Source organism: Nomascus leucogenys, chromosome 6 (assembly GCF_006542625.1).
Source record: "Nomascus leucogenys isolate Asia chromosome 6, Asia_NLE_v1, whole genome shotgun sequence".
In the NCBI taxonomy this organism is placed as follows: domain Eukaryota; kingdom Metazoa; phylum Chordata; class Mammalia; order Primates; family Hylobatidae; genus Nomascus; species Nomascus leucogenys.
This window is the reverse complement of record NC_044386.1, coordinates 258,677-271,512: the sequence shown is the minus strand read 5'-3', so window position 1 is coordinate 271,512 and position 12,836 is coordinate 258,677. Positions and strand designations below refer to the sequence as shown.

The window sequence follows — 12,836 nt, the reverse complement described above, 5'->3', positions numbered from 1 at the left end:
GCACGTCACCCAACACGGAAGCTGGAAGCAGCTTCTCTCCCACCCTCCCGCAACGTCAAAGGCCCCACGGTCTACACCTGCGAGTTCTCTAGAGAGATCCCAGCTCCCAGGGCAGCAATAACTGGAAATCTAAGGAAACGCCATGCTTCCAAGGACAGACAGGGCACAGGCCTGGGGAGGCCCCACCTGAGATGCAGGAGCCTCAGAAGCCCCTCCCCACAAGAGGGCAGCCCCAGCAGCTGCGTCCGAGCAGGGCCTGGCGTGGACAGGGGGAGGCGTCCAGCACCCCAGGGCAGCCCCCGGGTCCCACCTAGTCGGCTGCCTCAGCCTCCTGACCATGCCCAGCCCTGCTCATCCACAAAGCCGACCCCCCCATTCCCTGGAGCTGGGGTCTGTGGGGAAGCCCCAGTGAGGCCCAGCACCGGGAGGAACAGCCCCAGCCCCTCCCACAGGAGCTGCGCAGCTTTCAGCAAACCCAGGACCCCAGGCGCAAACTGGCCCATCCCAGCAAACTGGGGTGAGGCCCCCACCGTGAGAGTGTCGAGGACAGCTAGGGCCAGACCTGACCCCAGGGAAAACCCATAGCCCAGCCAGGGGCCAAGTCTCCAGGTTCTGGGGGCAGCGTGGGGGAAGAAGGGAGTGCACATGGTGCAACCCACCAGACACACTTCACCTGGCCACGAGGCCCCAGGTGGACTCAGGGGAGACACAGCCTGACTCAAGTGAACGGGTGGGCGCAGGTGAGAGTCCTACCTTGGAAGAAGCTCTTCACCCGGAGGTAACTGACACTGAGGCGCAGGACAGAAAGCTTGTCAAGCTTGGAGATGATGTCAGGCGGGAACGGCAGCAGGCTGGCCAGGTGGTCCAATTCGGCGTTGAGGCGGTCCCGGTGCCGCTTGGAGGGGTTGGACTTCTCTGCCCCCACGGCGGGCCTCCTGTGGGGAGATGGTCTGGGTCAGATGGGCTTCTCCACCAGAAGCCACGGGCCCCCTGGGGCAGCAGAGACCGTCCTCTGCAGTGACCTTACTAGGAGCATCTTAGCTGCTGCCAGGATAAAAGGCAGGAAGAGGACTAAAGCTCACCCATGCCTCAAGACATGACACTAAAAACCACAGCGCACAACAGCCAAGTACAGCTCAGTATCTGGAGGCGACGCACAGAGAAGGAGCAAACCAGCCTGAGAACCGCAGCTCAGAGCACGGAGACAGGGCACGGCCCCCAGCTGTGAGACGGGCACATTTCTCCACCTCTCCACTACGGATCCCTGAGGAGGGAGGAGGACGCCTGGCCCCAGGCTGGCAGGGCAAGAGTGGGCATAGAAAATGCCACATTCATTCAGCATCCTTAGGGGACTCCTTGGTGTCTAAACAAAACCTAACACATTCCAGGAAACATGAAAAGGTCCTCCTGGCATCAGCCGGGCTGTGCCCAAGGCCGCTCCGAGCTTCAGTTTCTCCTGTACGTGCTGGGGCTGAGGGGAGAATACCCAGGGCAAATGAGACCGGGTGCCTGCCACTCCGGGGCCCCACAAAGGGGCAGTGAGGGCCGTCACCCAATTCTCCTAATAAGCCACGGCAGGCCTGCTCTACCCACAAAAAGGGGCCACCTGTGGAGCTTCCACACCACAGAGCCCAGAGAGGGAGGGAGCTGACCCCACTCACCCAACCTACCTTAAAATGACAGGAGCTTGACGTGACCCTCTCACCTCAGAGTGACCATCCCCTACGGCTGACCCATTTAACCTCAGAGTGACCGTCCCCTACGGCTGACCCATTTAACCTCACAGTGACCATCCCCTACGGCTGACCCATTTAACCTCACAGTGACCATCCCCTACGGCTGACCCATTTAACCTCACAGTGACCATCCCCTACGGCTGACCCATTTAACCTCACAGTGACCATCCCCTATGGCTGACCCATTTAACCTCAGAGTGACCGTCCCCTACGGCTGACCTATTTAACCATCACTGCACTGAAGCCATTTCAACTGCCATCTCATTCTAGATATCATTTCCACATGCAATCATGCGAAAGAAAAGATGGCAGCCAGTATGGAGTCCACTGGGAATGCGTGGGGAGACTGAGCAGGTACCAGTTACCGACAGGACTACAGGAACGAGGCCACCTGACTTTCCACACTAACCCTTCCTGGGACCTTGGCACATACAAGAGTGAGCCTGCTGTTTCCAGGGGTTTGGGTCTCTTTTGTCAAGAAGTTCCTTATTTTTTAAGGTGTTTGCACTTATGAGTGAGCTGACATGTGCAAGCTATAAGCCTGAAACAATCTGTTCTGTCAGGAACTCCACAGCACAAACTCCATTTCTCACTGTCTAACGACCTAGGCCATAAACCAGTCACAGAGCAGCCTGACAGTGCCAAACCCAGAGCTGTTGTTTTCAGTTGAGATATAATCCACATAACATGAAACTAATTGTTTAAAAGTGAACAGTTCAATGTCACTTAGGGCAGTCGCTAAGCCGTGCAAACCTCACCTCTATTTAGTTCCAACCATGAAGGAAACCCCTTACCCATCAGCCGTCTCTCTAGATTCCCCTTCTGTTAGCCCTGGCAGCCCCCAGTCAGCTCTCAGCATGGACCTTCCTACTAAAGGCATGTGTAGAAACGGAATCAAGACGTGGCCTTCTGTGGCCGGCTTCTTTCTCACAGCCTCATGTTTTCAAGGTTCACCCACACTGCTGCAGCTGTCTGTGCTTCCCTCCTTTCCAGGGCTGAGTAATATTCCCGTGTATGGATAGGCCATCTTGCTTTATCCATCTACCTGCTGATGGACATTTGCGTTGTCTCCTCTGTTTGGCTGCCATGAATATCGGTGCAGTGAACACTCAACTAGAAGATTCTGTTTGAGTATATACTTTCAATTCTCTTGAGCATATACTTAGCAGTAGAGTTGCTGGGCCATATGTTAATTCAGTTTCGTTTTTTGGGGAACCACCAAACTGCTTTCCATGGTGGCTGTGCTATTTTACTTTCCCACCAGCAATGTATCAGGCCTCCAGTTTCTCCACATCCTCACCTATACTTATTATTTTCTGATTTTTTTTATTACAGCCATTCTGGTGGGTGTGAAGTGGTATTTTGTTATGGTTTTGATTTGCATTTTTCTAATGACTTATGATGTTGAGCATCTTTTCAAATGTGTGTTGTCCATTTTTATATCTTCTTTGGAGAAATGGCTATTCAAGTCTTTTGCCCAGTTTTAAATTGGGTTGTTTATCTTTTTGTTTTTGAGTTGTAAGGATTCTTTAAATACTCTGGACACCAGGCCCTTATTGAGGATATGATTTGTATTTATTTTCTCCCATTCTGTGTCTTATCTTTGGTTGTCTTTCCACTTTCTGTTTTTGTTTTTTTTTTTTAATGTCGCACCCACCAAAAATTACTCAAGCTGCTAGCCAAGACGTAAATAGGCAGGAGAATCGGGGATGACCTGGACCTGCTCTCGTGTGCACTGGCATCCCCTGGCTGGAGGGGCCCACCTGTCAGTGAAGGACACCCAAGACCTCCACAGAAGACAAGGGGAGCACCTAGTGGGCAGACAGCAGCTGGGAGAGGCCACAGAATGGGGGCGCCAGGGAGATGGGAGAGATGGCTGACAGCAGTGGGGAGAGGACAGCCAGGAGGACGCAGACCACGGACAGGATACGAGAAGTCTAGAAGCCCTGAGGGCATGCAGGAGAAGCTCCAGTTCACTCCAGGGCAGAGGAGACTTGCAGGAGGATTCACCAATGCCCGTCAGCACAGAAACAGGTGTCGGAGGAGCCCCAAGCCAGCTCAGGTGGAAAGAGAGTCCCCAAAATATGCAATACCTTGAACAAACCTAACAAAAGACACTCAAACCAGGGCTGAGAAAAATTTAAAGACCTAAATACGCAGAAAGATATACCATGTTCTTTGATTGGATGATTCAATATTGTTAAGATCGCAATTCTCCCCAAAACTGATCTATAGATTCAATGTAATCATATTAAAATCCCAACAGGAATTTCTACAGAAATTGATAAGCTGATTCTAAAATTTACACGGAAATGCAAAGGACCTAGAATAGTCAATTAAAGAGAAGGGCACAGCTGGGGACCTACCCTACTGAGTTTAAGCCCTCTCTAAAGCTACAATATTAAAGATGATTTGGTTATTAGAGAAAACATAGAACTATAAATGAACAGAAAAGAATGGTGTGAGTCTAGAAATAAACACACTGGTTTTCCTTGGGTCTTCACTGGACAATTTACTTCACAAAGATACTAAGGCAATTCAATAGGGAAAGGAAAATTTTTTCAACAAATGGTGCTGGATCAACTGTATATCCAAGAAAACAAATGGACACCAGCTCTACCCTCATGTAATACCCAAAAATTAACTCAAAAAACGAGTATAGACTTCAAGGTGCTTTAAACTACTGTAAAACTTTACAAGAAAACATGCAAAAATCCTTCAGACCTTGGGGGTAGTCACAGGACTCTTAGAACGCAAAAAGACAAAAACCTCACAAGTTGGGTCTTCATCAAAAGGTTTTCTTTTTTTTTCTTTGCTTTTTTTTTATTTTTTTTTTTTGAGACGGAGTCTCACTCTGTCGCCCAGGCTGGAGTGCAGTGGCGTGATCTTGGCTCACTACAAGCTCTGCCTCCGGGGTTCACGCCATTCTCCTGCCTCAGCCTCCTGAGTAGCTGGGACTACAGGCGCCCGCCACCGTGCCCAGCTAATTTTTTTTGTATTTTTAGTGGAGATGGGGTTTCACCGTGTTAGCCAAGATGGTCTCGATCTCCTGACCTCGTGATCCTCCCGCCTCGGACTCCCAAAGGACTGGGATTACAGGTGTGAGCCACCGCGCCCGCCAGAAGGTTTTCAAATGTCTTTTGAAAGTCAATATTAAGAAAATTGAAAAGATAAGCCTTAGGTTGGAAGAAAATATTCACAACAAGGGTTTTATATCCAGAATATGTAAAGAACTCTTACAACTCAATAATAAGAAAACAAAGAAGCCAATAAGAACACGGGCAATTATTTAAACAGACACCACCAGACAAGATATATGGATGGTGAAGAAGCACATAAAGATATCCTCAACACCATTAGTCACTAGGGAAATGCACATTAAAACTCGGATGAGATACCACCAACCCATGAGGATGGTCAAAACCAAGAAGGCTGAGCACACCATGCACTGGCGGGGATGCAGAGAAACTGGGATTCTCACACACAGTTTCTGGGAATGGGAAATGACACCACTGCTTTGGAAACAGTTAAACATGCACCTGCTGTGTCACCCAGCAACTGCACTCCTAGGTATTTATCCAAGAGAAATAAAAACATACAGACTTGTACAAAAATGTTCATGGTAGCTTTATTTGTAACAGTCTAAAACGGAGAACAACCTGAACTTCCATCCACAGGTAAATAAACAGACTTGGTCTATCCATACAAAAGAACACTTTGCAGCAATAAAAAAGAACAAATGGCTGGTGCTAGAAACATGGATGAATCTCAGAACCTTTCTGCCAAGTGCTCGCAGACAGACAAAACGCTGTGTGATTCCATTTGCACAAAATGCCAGGGCAAGCAAACCATCTACAGTGACAGGAAACAGATCAGAGGTTGCCTGGGGCAGAGCTAGAGGGAGGAATTACGAGGGGCCACAAAGAAGCTCGTGGAGTGATGGAAACGCTTCCCCTCGATTTTGGTGATGGCTTCACGGATGCACACAAATGTCAAAACGGACCCAACTGCACACCTTAAATGTGCAGTTCAGCTGAAATACATGTACTTCAATTATACTCAATAAACATCAAAACGAAAAAAAAAAAAAAGGGGGGAATCCCTGTGGCTTCCACAGTGTCATGAGCTGAAGGCACTGTCCCTGCTGAGGACTCCGGGGAATCCCAGAAGACAAGGAGCATCAAACAGGCTGCTGGTGGCACAGGGCATTCACTCCTGGGAGAGTGCTGTGGATTCAGGATCACCCATGTCACCCAAAGGATACCGAGGCTGGGCGGGAGTCAAGGGCACTGCCAAGGGGAGGGCTGTCCCAGCCGGCCGCCCGGCTTCCCCCACATCAGCTGCCCCCTGCACTCAATCCTTGTGGGGGCCTCTCAAGGGCAGGTTCTAGACCAACTCCACCTCCGACGGCACGCTCCACAGCCTCTACCAGCCACCCCTTCCAGACAAAATTTGGGGCACACACAGACCCATCCCCCATCACCGCAGAGGAGCTGGCCAGACCAGAACGCTGGACACGGCCCTCGGGTGCATTGAGGGCCACAGCTGGGACGGCCAGAGTGGAGGGGGCCCCCACCCCAGGAGGGGGTGCAGGATGGGCGCCCAGACTCAACATTAAAACAGTGTTTCGGCCTCCAGTCTCCCAGAGCGGGTCCCTAGAGGGGTTCCCAGGACCCCTGCGTGTGCCAGCAGCCCCTCCATGGAGAAAGACATGGCAGCCTTCAGAGATGCCCATGCTTGGACACGCCAGCCTCCATCACCTTGCCTAGTGTGTGCGTGCAGTGGGGGTGTGTGTCTGAGTTGGAAAACATTTCACGACTATTCAAGTCATTCACTGTCTTTCATTGCCCCTCAAATCACAACTGGTTTTCTTTTTTCCCTCTTTCTTCCCCAAGTGCTAAAAAGTTTTAAACATAAATACATATATTTTAAGGAATGTATTCGGAGAACTAATGGGAATATTCTCCTATAAACTTGAAGTAGGGGAGAGCTCCCTCATCGTGATGTAAAATTAGCCACAAAAGTAAAGATTGACGAATTCAACTTCATACAAATTTAATTTTTTCTGCATGGCAAAGAACACTATATGTAAAATCAAAACTGGGGTAAAGTATTTGAAACCCATTCAAAAATTAATTTCCCTAGTTTCCAAGCTCTTACGAATCAAGAGGCACAAAACATAAACAATCTACTAGAACAATGAGCAAAAGATGTAAACACGGTTCACAGAAAAGGAAATGCAAATCGCTCTTAAACCTCACTTACGACACAAGAATGCAAATTAAAATCACCAATATCTGAAATACACTAAGTGCTGGGGCATGGGGAGGAGGAGCTGTTGAGGGACTCTAACCCTAATGCTGGGAGGTTTGGGAACAACTATTGAAATTACAAATGCCCATGCTTTGGCTGAGCAGTTCCACATCTAGGTTTTCACCCTCCCAATACACGAGTGTGGGGGATTTGATTTTACCTCCTGCAAGCTAACAACTCGTTTCTGTTTCGTGGACCCTGGAAGAAGACACGAGACCCCGGAGGCGGAGACAAAGGGCTTACGACTCACACGGCACAGCAAGCTACGTGAGCTTCTGCGTGTTCATCAGTCACCCAGGTCCCCAAGTCCCGCGGGGCAATGTGGAAGCATCCTGGCTGATGCTGCATCTGCAGTGGGTTCTTGTAACAGCAGAGGAAGACTGAGCTTTATACAGGGTGAGGCTGAGGTCTGCAGGTGAAGGGCCGCCGTCCCTGGGGGCCAAGGAGGATGGAGCGGGGTGCACGTAGGGAGCCAGGAAGGGTTGAGACACTTCCATAGCTGGGTCCCCCGGGGGTGGGCGATGGAATGTGCTCCTGAGCCTGTGCACTTGAGAGATTTGGGTAGCAGACGTATTTGTCACATTAAATAAGAAGAGGAAATAGCTTTGCCACACAGCTGCAAATGCAGTCCCTCTGGTGGGGCAGTCTAGGGAAGAATCAGAACTAAATTTCCTGCTTTTATTGTGTTTTTATTCCACTGCAAAGGCCTGAGAAAGGAGTTTTTGGGCCTTTGCATTTTATGTATTGGTGTTTTGAATAGCTAGTGTGCTCACCTATTTCAAAACTCAGAGGAAAGTGTCTTCAGCCTGGCTCCCTGCCTGGAGGCAGCTGATTTTCAGTTTTGATTCCGTCGGGAGACATTTTATGAATAAACTAGAAAATGTGCATGCACCGTATTTATGTTTCCTCCCTTTATATATGAATTGCAGCATCCGTATCTACTGCCGTCCCCCCTAGAGCTTGTTCGCAATCAGTGCAGGGCTGTGCGGCCTCACCTGTGTGCCTGGCCCCATGCATGGTTTTGCGCATGTGCTCACCGCTGGGCCAGAGTCAGCCTGGACACTGAGCCTGCTGCATGCTGGTGTTCGATGCACGCAGAGAGCGAGGCCTTGGCCGCAAACTGCAGCCTTGAGGGACAAGGTAAGGTCTCCCTGTGGGACACGGGATCTCTTTCCTGTTTACCATAACAAGACACCTAAACAAGATGTAAACAGTAAACAAGATCCTTCCTTCCCAAGGGAGGCCTTACCTCCCCTTGTTTCCCAGCCCCAGCTCCTCCTGGGGCCCTGCAGTGCTTGGAGGCACCATGGCCACACACTAAGGCCCAGCATTTGACACCTCCAGGCGCCAAGGGGCCTCACCTCAGCATCACAGCAGGTGTCAGGGCAGTGAGGGTGGCGTTGCTGTGAATCTGCACAGAATCCTACAGCCCCTGCAGCTGGGGACATCATCCGACACACACACATCCCCACACACAGCCAGGGACATCATCTGACACACACAGTCCCCCCCGCACACACACAGCCTCACCCCCCCACACACACAGCCTCACACACATACACGCCACACACAGCCCCGCAGAGCCTCACACACACCTGCACACGCAGTCTCACACAGCTTCGCACACCTGCACACCCGCGCAGTCTCACACACACCCCACACACACCCACACACACACAGCTCCCTACAGCCCCCCCACACACACACCCACACACACACAGCCCCGCACAGCCTCACACACACCGCACATCCCCCACCCGCAGACACACAGCCTCGCAACACACGCACACACCCAGCCGTGCCACACCCTCCGTCCCAGCGCGTGGCGGTCTCGCCTGCGGAGCCTGGGAAGCTGCCATGGCCCCGCCGCCTCCGCCTCCGCCTCCGCCTCCGCCGCCCGGAGCTCCGCCCGCGTCCTTGGCCTCAGCCCCTCACGGTGCCCGCTCCACCGCTCAGGGCCCCGAGGGCGCAGGGACGAGCCTCGCCGGGGGCTCCGGGCACCGGGGCGCTGCGGGGTGACGACTCCGGCGCCGCCCGCGCCTTCCTCCCCCGCGCCAGAGCTCAGCCCCGGCCCGCCCAGCTCCCGAAGCCTTCCTCGCTCGCCCTGTTCCTAAACCTCCGTTTTCGATGCAAACCCCCATCCTCCCCTTCCATAGCTAAAATAACCCACACAAGCAGAAGGCGGGATACTTTACTGTTTCTGCAGGGGCCTCCTCCGCTTCCGGCCCGCGTACGTGCACTCCCCCGGCGGGATCATCCTCCTCGGCCTGGAAGACAAGGGGCCCCCGGTCACCGGAACGCGCCACGTGCGCCCTGTTCCCGCCGCGATGCCCCGGGCCCCTCAGCGCGGTCCTGGCGCCCCCACACCCGCGACCCCGCGAGGCCCCCACCTCTTCCTCCTCGTGGGACCCCCCGGCCCGGGACCCCTGCTCTCCAGCACCCCGCACTGAGAACCCACCGGGGCCGGGTCACGCCTGGGCCTCCCCTCGGTGGCGGGCGGGTCCCGGCCTCCCCCAGAGAAGCCGCCTGCTCTGGAGCCTGGCTCAGGGCGCCATGGCGGGAGACCCGCGTTCTGAGGAGGAAGCCATCGAGGAAGCCAGGAACGGGCGGGGCGCGGCCAAGGCCTGGGCAGCCTGCAGCCTCCACACACTCATCACGCAGGGTCCCGTGTTCCTGTCACCCCTGAGAGGGTATGTGGAGTCCCATGTTTCTGTCACCCCTGAGAGGGTATGTGGGGTCCCGTGTTCCTGTCATCCCTGAGAGGGTATGTGGGGTCCTGTGTTCCCATCACCCCTGAGAGGGTATGTGGAGTCCCATGTTTCCGTCACCCCTGAGAGGGTATGTGGGGTCCTGTGTTCCCATCACCCCTGAGAGGGTATGTGGGGTCCCGTGTTTCCATCACCCCTGAGAGGGTATGTGGGGTCCCGTGTTTCTGTCACCCCGAGAGGGTATGTGGGGTCCTGTGTTCCCATCACCCCTGAGAGGGTATGTGGAGTCCCGTGTTTCCGTCACCCCTGAGAGGGTATGTGGGGTCCTGTGTTCCTGTCACCCCTGAGAGGGTATGTGGGGTCCCGTGTTCCTGTCACCCCTGAGAGGGTATGTGGGGTCCCGTGTTCCTGTCACCCCTGAGAGGGTATGTGGGGTCCCGTGTTCCTGTCACCCCTGAGAGGGTACTCAGGTCCAATGTTCCTGTCACATGATCCCATCACCCCCCAAGAGCACATGCAGGGCAACAGCAGAATCTCCTCTCTGTGGTGTGATCTCCCTGTGCTGTTTGTGGCAGGCCTTGTCTTCTCATCTCTGCCCCTGACAGCCTTGTGCTTTGGGCCAACAGGCTTCCTCTTTTCTATGTAAAATTCTACTCCCCTCTACAGTCCTGGGATTCCACTTCAGTCACTAGCTCATAGCGCCCTGAGTCCAGCTGACTACACCCACCAGCTGCCACCAACAGTGCTGGACACAGGCATGTGCCTCCGAGCGGGGCCCCTAAGGAGCGGTCCAGTATCTGTGCCCAGGCTGGTCAGCTCGCTTGTCACCCACCTCAGAGAGGGCATCACCCTTCTTGTCACAGAATCTTGATTTTCCTTGCAATGGGTGCAGCTGAGCCCTCACAAACGTCCTGCAGACCTGTATGCAGTAACCATCTCGTGCCAGGCTCTGGGCCAAAAGCCTTGGGGAGGAAGTTAAGGAGCCCTCACCTGACCTGAAGTGAGTGCAGCCTGGAACAGGAGGCAGACTCACAGAATATCCACCTTGTGTGGAAAGTGCCATAAAAATGTCAGAAATGTGTCATGGATCCACTTTGACTGTAAAGACTTAGGTAGATAAAGTAAATGGATAGAAAAAGATACACCATGCAAACATTAATCAAATGAAGCAGCTGTATGAGTCCCAGACAAGGAAACTTCAGAACAAGGAATATCACCAGAGACAAAAAGGTATATTCTTTAATAATAAAGAGGTCAATTTTCCAAGAAGATCTGACAATCCTGAAGGTAAATGTACCTAGCAACGGAGCTTCAAAACACATGAAGCAAAAACTAATAAAATCAAAAAGGATAATTCATGGGAGACATTAACATTCCTATCTCAGTAATCAACAGAGCAAGTAAATAAAATCAGTAAGGATACAGAATATCCAAATGACAACAGACTTGAATTAATGGAAATTTATAAAACACTCCATCCAACAACAGAAGAGTATCTGGTTTTTGCACATGTAACATTCACCAAGATAGACCATATTCTGGGACTTAAAACTATCTTTAACAATTTTTTTAAAAACAGAAATCATACAAAATATGTTATTGGACATAATGGAATTAAACTATAAAGATATCTAGAAATTTGCCAAATATTTGGAAAGCAACCCACTTCAGGCATGGATCAAAGAGGCAGTCACAAAGAAATTTAAAAATATTTTGAACTAAACAAAAATGAAAATGCAAACATATCAGACTTTGTGGGATGCAGCTAACCAGTACTTTGATGGAAACTGATAGCATTAAGGGCTTCTATTTGAGAAAATAAAAGGTCTAAAATAAGTAATCCAAGCTTCTAACAAGTAACTAGAAGAGAAGATAAACCCAAGTTGAGCAGAAGGATGGAAATAATAAAAAATAAGTCGATAAGACATAAAACACAAAAATAAAGAAAAATTGGCAGGGCGTGGTAGCTCACGCCTATAATCCCAGCTACTCTGGAGACTGAGGCAGGAGAATTGCTTGAGTCTGGGAGATGGAGGTTGCAGTAAGCCAAGATCACACCACTGCACTCCAGCCTGGGCGACACAGTGAGACTCTGTCAAAAAAAAAGAAAGGAAAGGAAAGGGAAGGGAGGGGAGGGGAGGGGAGGGAGGGGAGGGAGGGGAGTGGAGGGGAGGGGAGGGAGGGAGGGAGGGGAGTGGAGTGGAGGGGAGGGGAGGGGAGGGGAGCAGAGGGCAGGGGGAGGTGGAGGGAGATGGGGAGGGAAGGGAAGAGAAGGGAAGGGAAGAAAAGAAAAGAGATTAAACCAAAAGTTGGTTCTTTGAAGAAAATCGACAAAACTGATAAACTTCTAGCCATACTGATCAAGAAACAGAGAAGACACAAATTGCCAATATCAGGAATGAAAGAGAGGACATCACTGCAGATCCCACAGACATTAAAGGAAAAATTATAGAGCTGAGGCCGGGCGCAGTGGCTCAGGCCTGTCATCCCAGCACTTTGGGAGGGCGAGGCAGGTGGATCACCTGAGGTCAGGAGTTCAAGACCAGCCTGACCAATATGGTGAAACCCCGTCTGTACTAAAATTACAAAAATTAGCTGGGCATGGTGGTGTGCACCTGTAGTCCCAGCTACTTGGGAGGCTGAGGCAGAAGAATCGTTGGAACTTGGGAGGCGGAGTTTGCAGTGAGGCAAGATCATGCCACTGCACTCCAGCCTAGGCAACATAGTGAGCCTTGGCCTAAAAAAAAAAAAAAAAAAAAATTATAGAGCTGGGTGCAGTGGCTCATGCCTATAATCCCAGCACTTTGGAAGGCTGAGGAAGGAGGATCACCTGAGGTCAGGAGTTCGAGACCAGCCTGGCCAACATGGTGAAACCCCGTCTCTACTAAAAATACAAAAAATTAGCCAGGCATGGTGGTGCCTGCCTGTAATCCCAGCTACTTGGGAAGCTGAGGTAGGAGAATTGCTTGAACCTGGGAGGCAGAGGTTGTAGTGAGCCAAGATCACACCATTGCACTCCAACCTGGGCAACAAGAGCAAAACTCCATCTCAAAAAAAAAAAAAAATATATATATATATA

At 51.4% G+C, this 12,836-nt stretch overlaps 1 protein-coding gene across 2 annotated transcripts in view; it reads right to left on the bottom strand.

The window, feature by feature from the left end:
- AHRR (aryl-hydrocarbon receptor repressor) overlaps positions 1-12,836 on the bottom strand; it is a 106,754-nt gene that overhangs the window by 76,404 nt on the left and 17,514 nt on the right. Inside the window, exons 2-3 of one of the 2 annotated variants that reach the window (XM_003263188.4) lie at positions 9,245-9,316; positions 754-935 (exon numbers count right to left, since the gene is read on the bottom strand). In XM_003263188.4, the coding sequence (XP_003263236.3) occupies positions 754-935; positions 9,245-9,306 (244 nt within the window). In that variant the 5' untranslated portion in view covers positions 9,307-9,316. Of the gene's footprint in view, positions 1-753; positions 936-9,244; positions 9,317-12,836 lie in introns of those variants that run through there. The other variant, XM_030813868.1, reaches the window with a different exon arrangement.